This window comes from Asparagus officinalis, chromosome 8 (assembly GCF_001876935.1).
Source record: "Asparagus officinalis chromosome 8, Aspof.V1, whole genome shotgun sequence".
In the NCBI taxonomy this organism is placed as follows: domain Eukaryota; kingdom Viridiplantae; phylum Streptophyta; class Magnoliopsida; order Asparagales; family Asparagaceae; genus Asparagus; species Asparagus officinalis.
The window spans coordinates 67018747-67031643 of record NC_033801.1 but is presented as its reverse complement, the minus strand read 5'-3'; the positions used below and the strand labels follow the sequence as shown (position 1 = coordinate 67031643).

Here is a 12897-nt window from a genome sequence, read left to right as displayed (position 1 = left end):
GCCACCCCGAGGTGGCCGACAGTGGCCCGAGGTGGCCGACAGTGGCCAGAGGTGGCCGACAATTCTCTTTTTGCAGCCACTGTCTTGAGAGCCTATAAATAGGCCTAGAGATGTTCATTTTCGGGAGGTGGAACTTTCAAGAGCCGAAACTCTGCCGAATTGAAGATCAAGCTTAGAGTTTTGAAGACTTGAAGACTTGGACATTCAGATCTGAATCTCGGCGAGCATCAACGTCACAAAAGGCAGGTGTTCGAGAGAGAGGAAGAACAGATCTGAGATCTACACGTGATCATACTCCGGATCTAAGCTTGGTCTTAGATCCCGAGATCTGAGCGATTATTCCCTTGGTGGACTAATCCCTCCCGGCTATTATTCCCTTCGTGGAATAATACCCGCATACTCGTGTAGATCCGACCGGATCTAGATCGCGCGGTGGTCCACGGATTAACCCCAGCGTCGGCAAAGAACCCACCAAAGCGAGAGACCGCAAAACAGGATCTCGCGATTCGTTCGGCAAATAAGGAAAGTTGTAATTTTTTATTTTTTTTCTTTGATTTAGTTGTAACCGGATCTATAAAAGACCGGATCTTTATAACCCAAGATGACAATTATTTCAATGAAAAAGACAACAGTTTTCCCCGCGAACAAGCTGGCGACCACAGTGGGAGCCAACGGCATCGCAACCGACGCCGTCGTGACGCAACCGGCATTCAAGATCCGGGTGAATGAAGAGGTCGAATACGAGTTCGACCAGCAAAAGTTTGAAGAGTACCTCTCTTCCTCCTCCTCCAGATCCGCCTCTCCAAGTAGGCACAGAAAGGTAACCTCTTTCATAAATGTTCGCCAGAACCTCGGCTCAAAGACCCAAGATCCCTTAGCCATTGCTGCACTCGAACCACGTGGCGTCTCCGCGTCGCCCAACGTGGTCGAGATCGCAGATCTGGGATTCTCCTCCCCCAAGAAGATGGCTAATGAAGGCACTCCAGCTGTATCAAAGAGGGCGCTCCAAAGGCGGCGTCAACGCCTTGCTCGTCAAATGGCCAAGGCTTTGGAGCCTATGGATGGGGTCCGCTACAACGAAGATCTCAAATCCAGGCAACGCCAAGAGCAACAATGGTATGTAACCAACTCCTCCAAAACAGAAATGAACAAATGGGTTCGTGTCACAAGGAATCGCTCAACCCTCGAGGAGCGAATCAAGAAGCGCCGTGCACTGCTTGCGCAGGCCCGACCTCTCTTGAAGAAAGCAGAGGAGATGCAGAAAGAAACAACGGTCAAACAACCGCCTACAAACAAGTTGGTGTGGGTACCCAAATCAGAGCCAACACCTCCAACACAAGTGGGTGGAGTTGCTGCCCGAGTTCCTTCAAAACCAGATCCGGCACCTTCAACGGAGCCAGGTATGAATGGGGATCATTCAAAACTCAGGGTTCCTTTGAAAGGTCACCTCGGTCCTCTACCGGAGAATCGAGGTAAAGTACCTATCAAGGCGAATCAAACTGGGGGTCGAATTAATCTCCCCAAGAAAGATGACAAAGGGAAAGCCCCTATCACCGACCGTATCGGATTGCGAGTCGAAATACAAGAGCCCGTTCAATTTTTATGTTCACAAAAACGTAAACTTGAACGGGCCACTTTTGAAAAAGTTAACAAAGCATCGCATGCCCAAAGGGAAGCACACTCATCTGAGGATGATGGTGTTTTACCGATGGATACATGCCAACACTCTATAGGTTGCTCCAGTTATCAAACTGATGAGTTGTACTATAGAGCTGGGGGTATGGGAAAATCTCGAAAGAAGTATGTGCAGGACATGGAGTCTCGCTGCCCGTGCGCCAACATAATCAAGGCAGTGCTATCAGAATGCTCCTGTGCTCAAACCCCAAGGAGAATTTCGGTGTTCGACAGAATTTCCACCGGAACGTCTGAGACCAAGCCTAAGCGTTTCCGAAGAAGAAGAAGGGTAGTCAAAGACGGAGAATTCCCGAAGGTCACCATCAACATGGCCAGCAAAGGAGCATCGACAGGGGACAATCCCGAGTCAATTCCGTTGGTACCCTGGTATCTAACTCACCTGCAGTCCGGAACCATTACACGAGGGACCTATGGTAGGGACGCCCTAGCTCGGCAGAAAGAAGCTTTCAAATTCGAGATGGAAATGACCCTACAGCGGATGAGGGAGATGCACGATCAGCAACTCGCAGCTTTGACAACTCATCAAGAGGAGCCCACTCGACCCAATCATCAGAACCAAGAAGAGAATGAACGGGAAGGGAATAATGTCATTATTCCCCCTGTCAACAACGACAACGGAAGTGGTCCGGTAGATGATAATGCCAAAGAAGACCACATTACCTCTCCCCAAAACCACTCGAAGATAGAAACGAGTGAAGACAAAAAGATGAAAGACTTGGAGAGCAAAATCAATGCATTGATGAATGCTCAAGAGGTAAAAAGGTCAGGTATACCGTGTCCATATCCGAGGGAGTGGGAATCAATTCCATATCCGGCAAAGTTCAATCTCATTAACTTTACGCCGTTTGATGGAAAGGGTTCCCCTACCCAACACTTGATATATTTTAAGTCCCACTTAGGAATAATCTCCGGCAACGAACCCTTGATGGTACGGTCATTCGTTGGCACTCTCCGCGGAGCGGCCTTCGACTGGTATCGTCGCCTCAAGCCGGGGAGCATCAGCAGTTGGGACGACATGAAGGACATGTTCTTGACGAACTTCTTTGATGATGACACTGAGGTCTCGATCAGCACTCTGTTTGAGGAGAAACAGAAAAATGGTGAGACAGTCGAGGCCGAACGATTCCTCAAAAGGAAAAAGGCGGAAAGGGGCCAAATAGCAAATAACGCTCCGCAACCGAAGTTCACCCCTAGGGGTAAAGGAAAAGCGCATGCAAATTCCGTGAACGCTAATCAAACGTTCGAAGTGCAGGCGCAACCGCAACAGCAGCAGCAAAAGGCGCCTCAACAACCAAGGTGGCAACAGCAGACCCCGAGGCCGAAAGCTTCGGAGCCAAAGTTCCCAAAAGTCTATTCATTCAAAGAGGATGAGGTTCCCGGTATCTTCAAATACCTAGTTGAGAATAACAAGATCAAACTGCCTCCAGTTCAGGATCAGGAAGATGCCAAGAGAATCAATGATCCAAAATACTGCGCATTTCATAGAGCGGTGCACCATCCCACCAAGGTATGCTATGCTCTTAAGGACAAGATCCAAGCTCTCATCGACGTCCGGGTCATTACCATGAAACAGCCAAAAGAGAAGAGAGTGGGAGCAAATGCAGTATCGATTAGCTTCGGTTCTGCTCCCGTGAACTGGTTCCAGCATGAACCAGTAATAAATGCAGCTGTGAAGACGGTGAACGATGATCCTCACGTGCCACACACGACCCCTAATGGCGAAATTCTTTGGGTTCATCCGGATTTGATCGGAGACGAACAGTGGGCTGGAACCTCTTCCCAGAAAAAGTCAAAAGGGAAAAATAAGTCTTGTTATGGAGCTTCTGCTATTCCGGGTAAAGACGACGAGGAAATCCCTGCCTTCCCGCTTTCTGAAGATGAACAGGAGGCCTTTGCGACTCGAAGTGGGCATGAATATCACTACAAGTACCCGGATGCTTCCGAGCAATTAGGTACCAAAACCCCTCCTTCCAAGACGTTGGCGGAACTGGGAATAGCAGCAATTCCCCCAACACCTGTAGCTACGGAGAAAGTCCAGCAGAAGGAGAAGGAGAAAGAACCTTTACGCCAAGAGGCCCAAAACCCGAGGCAGTCTCGATTCAATCACCCGATTGGAAGAGACAAACCGGGAAATGCAAGCTCTCCGCCCCATTTCGACATCATGGCGCAATTGGCCAACATCCCGGCTAGGATAACCCTATACGAGTTGTTACGCCTCTCAAAAGATACAAGGAAGGCACTACAAGAGGCCTTGAGCAATTCTGAAGTTTTTCTAACTCAGATCAAGCCATCTCCGGAAGGGCCAGAGCCGTCAGCTCAGCACTGCAATCTAGCGGCGCATCATTTTCCATGCATCTCTTTCACTAAAGAGGATATGCAAACAAAGAACTCGAAGCATGATCGGCCCTTGTACTTCACCGGGCACATTGGCTCCAGCATGGTCAACCGGATCCAAGTTGATCCGGGTTCCGCTGTTAGCATAATGCCATTCCGATTGATGCATCATCTCGGAATCCCGACGAGCAAACTAGCTTCCACTGGCACTACGATTTACGGATTCAACACCAGCGGGTCTAGACCCTTGGGGAAGATCCGAATCAAGTGCCAGATCGGAGATTTAAAATCAGAAGTTACTTGCTATGTAATTGATGCAGAAACATCCTATAATTTGCTGTTGGGTCGACCTTGGATCCACGGTAACCTTATAGTTCCGTCAACTCTGCATCAATGCCTCAAGTACATAGACTTGAATAATGAAGTCAAGACGGTGGTCGCGGATAAGCAACCGTTTAAGGGATTGGAAAACTATTTCACCGATTCCCTTCTATACGGCGCTGAATCCGATACTGAATCACCGGCCCAAGGAACGGACAGCGGAGATGAAGCTGATACCGAAACTGGGCTTGATTACGATGGTGGTTTTGTACTTAATGACATTGTACCCATTGTAATCAATCTTGATGATGAAGAATCATCGGAGAATAGTTGTAATTGGCAACTTGCCGAAGAACTATCAATAAACGATGATTTAGAGTATTCGATGTGTCTTGATGACGTCACTAAAGAGCTTTGTGATAACCCTGACCTGTATATGCCTCTTCAGTCATTTTGTCTGACGAAAAAGCAGGTACAAGATCCATGCGGAGCGACGCTTGTCATCCCCGCGGGAAAATGGAGTGGAAAAGAAGTCGTCTACGGCAAAGGAAAAGAAGCTCCGACACCCGATCACTTCTTAGAAGAAGAAGAAGATGAAGATAAACCTGCTCCTCATCTATTCAGATATGACGCAAAAGCGCGCGATATGATGGAAAAGTATGGGTATGATTTCACACTCGGAGAAGGTCTTTTCTTTGGTCGAGGCCCACGAGTTCCACCTCGAATGGCCTATGTACCGAAGGGAAAACCCGACGATTATTATCGCTATAAAAGAGGTCTCGGCTACGTCTCCTCGTCCGACGACGAATGTTGCTGGCAAATCATTGATCAGATCGCTAACAAGGCTAGAAACGGATACTCTTCCGACTCTTCGGCTGGGGGTTCCGACACTAGCCTTGGCGAGACGTTCAAAAGATTGATGTCAAACATGGTCACTGTCGATCCTACCGCAATAGAGGAAGACGACCAGATGCCAACATGGGAAGATCCTTGGGTTCACCACCTAAACATGCAGTATGGTGATAGGTTCGAGCAAAGAGAGCCTCCTACCGAAGATCAAGTACTCCAGGTGAATATGGGAACTGAGGAAAATCCTAAACCGATATTCATTAGCGATAGTCTTCTACCCGATGAGAAAGAAGAGTTAATCTCTCTTATCAAGGAGTACATTGACGTGTTCGCCTGGAATTATGAAGACATGCCAGGACTCGACCCGAACGTAGCAGTACATCGTCTCAATATCAAGATGGATGCCAAACCAGTCAAACAACAACAAAGACGGTTTCGTCCGCAAATGATGGAGGCGATCGAATCCGAGGTCAAGAAGCTTATTGACTCGGGCTTCGTTCGAGAGGAGCAACATCCAGAATGGCTAGCCAATATTGTCCCAGTCCTTAAGAAGAACGGGAAAGTCAGGATTTGTATCGACTTTCGGGATCTCAACACTGCTTGCCCAAAAGATGATTTTCCCCTCCCCATCACGGATGTCATCATCGACAATACGTGTGGGTTCGAGAGGATGTCTTTCATGGATGGTTTCTCTGGTTATAACCAGATAAAGATGCATCCGGATGATGAAAAGCACACCGCATTCAGAACGCCCCTCGGTGTCTTCTGTTACACAGTTATGCCCTTCGGCTTAAAGAACGCAGGTGCTACATATCAACGAGCTATGTCAAAGATCTTTCAGGATCATCTCCGAAAGACTGTTGAATGCTACGTAGATGATCTGGTCGTGAAAAGTCGTGATAAAAAGGATCACATCAAAGACTTAAAGACCATGTTCGACTTAATGCGAGCCCATCAGTTGAAGATGAATCCTACCAAGTCTTTCCTCGGAATGTCGAGTGGAAAATTCCTGGGATTCGTCGTCACCACCAAAGGTATCCACATCGATCCTGATAAGGTAAAGGCGATCAATGAATTACAACCTCCGAGAAACCTCAGGGAGCTCAGAGGATTGCAGGGGCGATTGGCTTATATCCGTCGGTTCATTTCGAACCTCTCAGGAAAATGCCAGCCATTCTCCAAGCTCGCAAAGAAGGGCGTATCATTTGTATGGGATGAAGCTTGTCAGAAAGCATTCGAGAGCATTAAAGAATATCTCTCAAAACCTCCCGTACTCGTTGCACCGAAATCGGGCAAACCGTTCTTGATTTATGTCAAGGCGACGAGCCATTCATTAAGTGCATTGCTTGCACAAGATGACGATAACGGTCACGAGCAGGCAGTGTATTACTTGAGCCGAACCATGGTGGGCGCCGAGTCTCGATATCCTATGATTGAGAGGGAATGCCTCGCCTTGGTGTTCGCCATTCAGAAGATGCGACATTATCTGGTCGGGCAGACCATTTACGTCATCTCTAAAGTTAATCCGGTTCGAGTATTCATGACTCAACCCGCTTCCATGAGCTGGCGGTTAGCAAAATGGGCCTTACTCTTGTCCCAATACGACTTGCATTTCAAGCAACAGAAGTCGGTCAAAGGACAGGCCATATGCGATCTCCTCGCAGCTAATCCAACTACGGATCCTGCCGAGATATACGACGACCTACCTGATGAAACCCACGAGGTCAACGCAACTTCACACCAACAAGTGTGGCGTTTATACTTCGATGGCGCCTCTCGAGCAGCTCTTGTCACAGATACTCCTGGACGTTCTAAGGTCTCCTCCGGGGTTGGAGTGGTCTTAGTTTCCCCAGGAAAACACGTGATGCCCCGAGCCTATTCATTAACCAAGCCATGTTCAAATAATGTGGCAGAGTATAATGCACTGATTATTGGACTCAACTTCGCTAAGGAGCTGGGGGTTGAGTATCTCGAAGCCTTCGGCGATTCTCAACTAATAGTCAAGCAAGTCCAAGGAGAATATGAAGTCCGAAGTCAGGATTTAATTCCATACCATAAGATGGCAGTGGAGATAGCGGAATCATTTGAAGGATTCTTCATCGAACATATTCCACGGCTACAGAATACCTATGCAGATGCGTTGGCCGCATTGGCCGTGTCACTAGCGCAGCCTCCCGAAACAGAGCAGTTTGTTACGGTAAGAACTCACCAACTCCTAGTGCCGCTTTACAGTGAAGATGCCGAGGAAGAAGAAGTTCAAGAGGTACACGCTACTCAAATCGAGTTCGAACCACGAGATTGGCGTTTCCCCATCATCGACTACGTCTTGCATGGAATCTTGCCAGAAGATGTGAAGGAAAGAGAGTCAATCCGGCGAAGAGCACCCAGATTCTACTACAATACAGAGAATCGAACGCTATACCGCAGGGGGTACGATGGGCTGATATTGCGTTGCCTATCAACCAAAGAAGCCCAAGAAGTGCTTAGAGAGGCACATGAAGGGGAGTGTGGCGCGCACGAGCCTGGCCCCAAGCTTTATGATCGCATCAGAAGAATGGGATATTTCTGGCCTCACATGATGAGCGAAGCAATCACATATGCCCGGAAGTGTCATGCGTGTCAAGTACATGCGAATTATATGCACCAACCTCCGGAGCATCTGCATCCCTCGGTAACATCTTGGCCGTTCGAGACTTGGGGAATGGACATTGTTGGTCCTATAAATCCCCCTTCGATCAAAGGCGACCGGTTCATCCTGGCGATTACCGATTACTTCTCCAAATGGGCTGAAGCAATTCCACTCAGAGAAGTTAAGACGAGCAACGTCATTGGATTCATCAAGCACCACATCATTTACAGGCATGGTGTTCCAAGACGAATCATACATGACAATGGTCCTCAGTTTGTCAGCAACGCCTTCATAAGGTTCTGCGAAAAATTCAAAATTCAGGACATCTCATCAACGGCTTATAATCCCACAGCAAATGGATTAGCTGAAGCCTTCAACAAGACTATCATAAAACTTTTGTCAAAGCTTGTGAAAAGTAACAAGCGAGATTGGGATGACAAGCTCGGTGCAGCACTATGGGCCTATCGTACCACGGTACGTACACCAACCGGTGCAACCCCGTATTCATTAGTATATGGATGTGAAGCCGTTCTCCCTTTGGAAGTTCAAATTCCATCTCTTCGGATCGCCCTTACAACCCAAATGACGACCGAAGAACAGCATCAAAAGCGCCTCGAAGAACTCGAGATGCTCGATGAAAAGCGCCTGGAGGCTCAACAGCATATCGAGTTCTACCAAGCCAGAATTTCTCGAGCCTTCGACAAAAAGGTTCGACAAAGGAGTTTTAAGGAAGGGGATTTGGTCTTAACTGAAAGACATCCTATGAACCTGAGCTCCAAGAAGAAGGGCAAGTTCGAGCCCAAATGGGAAGGACCGTTCGTAGTAGAAACAGTCTACTCAAACGGCGCCTATCGCCTAGTCACCAAAGATGGTGATCGGCTGATGATGCCAATAAATGGCAAATTCCTGAAGAGGTACTATCCTTAGCACCTTTCAGAAGGAGCTGATGTATCGGGAAGTTCCCGGAAGAATACCACATTGGGGTATTCTTAGGGATAACCTGGTCGGTATAAGAGAGATGAACAAGAAGTCCACATTCGAACCCCGAATGTTCTAGTTTGTCAGACTCTAACCCTCATCAGATGAGATCCAATCATTCGAGGGATTAATTTTCCCTCACAAAACTTTCATTGGTGTTCGATTACTCATAGTCTTCGCCACACATTCCTCACTCGGTCAAACCTTACGACAGTTAGGACCAAAGCCAAAGTCCCCTCTCGATTCCTTCAACGAACGAGAGGTCCACAAATCGGGCGGTCAAACTTTCACGTAGTTGTGATCGTTCCAAATTTCCCACTTGGTCAAACCTTACGACAGTTAGGACCAAAGCCAAAGTCCCCTCTCGATTCCTTCAATGAACGAGAGGTCCACTTTCAAACTCCCGAATGACCAAACCTTACGACAGTTAGGGTCATCTCGAACCCTCGCTTAGTCACAACTTACCCTGGTCGAGACTAAGACCGAGTCATCTTTTGTTCAAATGACCAAACCTTACGACAGTTAGGGTCGTTTGAACTTTCCGATTCTCGGAGTGGAGATCCCACTTCTAGTTTCATCCTGCGGATTCTGGAGGTGGAGATCCCACCTCGAGTTTCCCTCTTTTGCTGGAGATAGAATATAAAATTCTTCCTCTCCAGTTCTGAAGATAGAATATAAAATTCTTCCTCTTCAGAGTCAAATGACCAAACCTTACGACAGTTAGGGTCGTTTGAGCCTTTCGGATTCTGGGGGTGTGCCACCTCGAGTTTCCTTTCCAGCTGAAGATAGAATATAAAATTCTTCCTCTTCAGAGTCAAATGACCAAACCTTACGACAGTTAGGGTCGTTTGAGCCTTTCGGATTCTGGGGGTGTGCCACCTCGAGTTTCCTTTCCACCGGGAGATAGAATATAAAATTCTTCCTCTCCTCGGACCTTTCCGATGCTCGGAGTGGCGACCCCACTCCCAGTTCATCATTCCGGGTGCTCGGAGTGGAGATCCCATTCCCAGTTCATCCTTCCAGATACTGGGGGTGGGGAATCCCACCTCAAGTTTCCTTTCCAGCGGGAGATAGAATATAAAATTCTTCCTCTCCTCGGACCTTTCCGATGCTCGGAGTGGCGACCCCACTCCCAGTTCATCATTCCGGGTGCTCGGAGTGGAGATCCCATTCCCAGTTCATCCTTCCAGATACTGGGGGTGGGGAATCCCACCTCAAGTTTCCTTTCCAGCGGGAGATAGAATATAAAATTCTTCCTCTCCTATTTTGACACAACTTTCAACTTCCAATCCGCGCACTTGGTGCGTGGGGAATTTTATCCCGAATCCTAAGTAGGGATAAGTCAACACCTAACACGTGTTGCCGGGTAGCCTATTCCCGTAACAAGGGCAAAGTCTACGTATTCGAAGTCGTAGCAGCAAGTCTAAGGGAGTTCATTCCTTTAGCACAACGTTACATACGGAACGGATTTCGATAATCCGCATGCTAGCCCGATTCAAACGGTGATCGGTAAAGGCACATCAAACCCGTTGAAGGCTGGGGGTTTGCCAAAAACCCCAAAGTCAACGCCTAACACGCGTTGCCGGGTAGTCTATTCCCGTGAGAAAGACGAAGCCTATGTATTCAAGATCATAGCACAAAGCCTCAGAGAGTTTACTCTCTCAGCACAACGTTACATGCGGAACGGATTTCGACAATCCGCATGCTAGCCCGATTCAAACGGTAATCGGTAAAGGCACCTCAAACCCGTTGATGGCTGGGGGTTTGCCAAAAATCCCATAAATCTGTCATTCGGAAGAGATACAGAGAAAACACAAAAGAAGCAAATGCGGATTTTCTATTAATAAATCAAGTCAAAAGCATACAACAAAAGCTCGTTAGTCCGAAGGCAACCGACGGCTAAGAATATGAGACTCTAAACCAGAGAGCCTGTCCATATAGTCCTGCTCGAACTCCGCCTGCAGGCTAGCTCGGACAGAATCTTCGGAACTGTTGAGAACCTCTGCGGCTTCGTGTCGTAGCTTCATCAACCCCTCCTGCACTGATCCCAGCCTGTCGAGTGTCCATTCACGAGAACGCTCCAACCCAACCAGTTCCTCAGAAATGGTAGCGGCAGATTCTTCGGCGCGTTCCAAGGCCTCCTTCAGTCTAGCTATCTCTGCACGAGTGGAATCTAAGGAGCTCACTAACTCAGCTCTGCTGGTGTCTTTCCTCGCCAGAGAGGCCATCAGCTGCTCGACAGTGCGCTCACGTGATCGAAGCTCGCTGCCAACGGAAGATCGCAGTTCATGCCACTGCGTCAACCTATCCTCCACCTGAGAAGATGCAAAAGAGGGAGCTCCACCAGCCTTCAACTCCCTCAGCTCTCGAATCTCTGACTCCAGGGCAGCGAAATCAGCTGTAAAGGAATCGGCCAAATCCGGATATCCCTCTTCCCTCATCATCATCATGTGACGGGAGAAGGAACGCCTGAACTGATCAAAAGAAGACCCTCTGTGCAGAAGCTTATCAATCACGCCGTTATAAAAGGCAGTAAAGAAGCCGAGGTCAGTGCGGAAGACATCCCCATCTGGATTGGTATCGGCCAAGAGAGCATGGACCTGCTCATATAGAGACGGTCGAGAACCTGCAAGCAGCAGTATGGGAGGTCAAGAAACTATTAAATACAATCGAAAAGACCCTAAGGGAAATTCGAGGTATACCTATACCGGCGGAAATCCCCTCGGGTTGGGGTTCGACAGGCTCCGAAGTAACGACAGGAATGCTCATGGAAGGTATATCAACCCTCGTGGGCAAGTCAGTCGTATTAGGCGAAGGCGGGAAAACACCCGAAGCTATAGCAGAATCAGGTACAGCGCCTGGTCATATAGTTGCACTTCTTTATTAGTCAAAATGGAGACTGAGACAAGCAAAGAAGAGAGGAAATTGGATATATACCTGTGGATGAATCACTCTCAAAGAGTGGTCTCACAGTCCCGGTGGGAGCTTGTTCAGCTAACATATCGGCTAACAGTCCAGAGTCAGGTCTCGGGAAGACCGGTGCAGGAACATATCCCTGCTCTTCGAAATCTGCAATAGGGGAGGCCCCATCCCCGTCTGGCCCTTCTGTCGCAACACCTGCAGCACCGGATGTAGGTATATCTGAAAATGAACCGGTGGGATCAACACCATCTGCCTGCCCAAGATCGATGTTCAGATCAATGCCCAGGGAGCCATCACGAAGGGCGTCGCACACCTGCTGCATGAAGCAGTCCATGTTGTCAGCCCCAGAGAATACCGGACCTGGTGGAAGCTCGCCCTCCTCGAAGAACCCTGAATTATGAAACAGGATCAGGGATCCCGGAAGGTAAATCATCTTAAAGCAATAAAAGTGGGTACAACAAAATGTTACCTTCCTCCCCGTCGGCAAAGCCTCCTGAATCTACCCCATGGGAGCGCTGATCAACATGAGGTTTATGGGCAATCTTTTTCCTTTTCGAAGGATCACCCCTCATAGAACCAACGGGGCGGTCATGCGAAGTTTGGCCACCAAACTTGGATTTCGCACGACGGGAAGCGAGCGACCCATGGTCGTCGGCTACCCCACCTGAAACAACAAGAATCATCTCATGAACCAGATCTTTCGCCAATACCAATTGAAGTCGAGAAAGAGGATCAAAGAGCATGACAAACCTGTATCAAGTTCTGCTTGGTCGGTATCTATATCTGCATACTCCCCTTCGGGAATTCCGGTGGACTTCTTCCTCTGTCTCTGAGCAGGCTCAGCCCTGCGAGCAGCCATCATAGCAGATTGAACCAAGTGATCGGATTCTAGTTCCGAAAGACTCCTCACACTTATGGATTCATCGGTTTTGTTGACAGCAAAATGTTTCTTCCAGATTGTACCTATCCCATGAACAATACCACCTTGAACCCTTCTGGTAAAATCATTGCTAAAATCATTGCTCACAACCTCATTCCCAAAACTGGGAGTTTTGACCACTTTGCCTCCGATAAAGTTAATGCTGTTTACGCTATCTTTGCAAAAATCAAGGTCAATTGGGGGCTTGTTTTTCTTGAGAATATGCTTAGCAAACATACCAAGTTTCTTC

At 48.1% G+C, this 12897-nt stretch overlaps 1 protein-coding gene across 1 annotated transcript; it reads right to left on the bottom strand.

The window, feature by feature from the left end:
• Positions 10620 to 12647, bottom strand: LOC109820270. The gene is made up of 5 exons (XM_020386396.1): positions 12479 to 12647; positions 12198 to 12392; positions 11744 to 12118; positions 11509 to 11664; positions 10620 to 11432 (listed from the first exon to the last, which is right to left on the bottom strand). The coding sequence occupies exons 1-5, from the start codon at positions 12588 to 12590 to the stop codon at positions 10684 to 10686; spliced, it is 1587 nt and encodes a 528-aa protein (XP_020241985.1). The 5' UTR covers positions 12591 to 12647; the 3' UTR covers positions 10620 to 10683.

Bases quoted from the DNA above. Each gene is read 5' to 3' on its own strand.
- LOC109820270 (XM_020386396.1), bottom strand. From the start codon at position 12,590: ATGATGGCTGCTCGCAGGGCTGAGCCTGCTCAGAGACAGAGGAAGAAG. The intron at 12,393-12,478 runs GTTTGTCATGCT...TTGTTGTTTCAG, and splicing joins CCAAGCAGAACTTGATACAG to GTGGGGTAGCCGACGACCAT. The intron at 12,119-12,197 runs GTAACATTTTGT...TTCATAATTCAG, and splicing joins CTTTGCCGACGGGGAGGAAG to GGTTCTTCGAGGAGGGCGAG.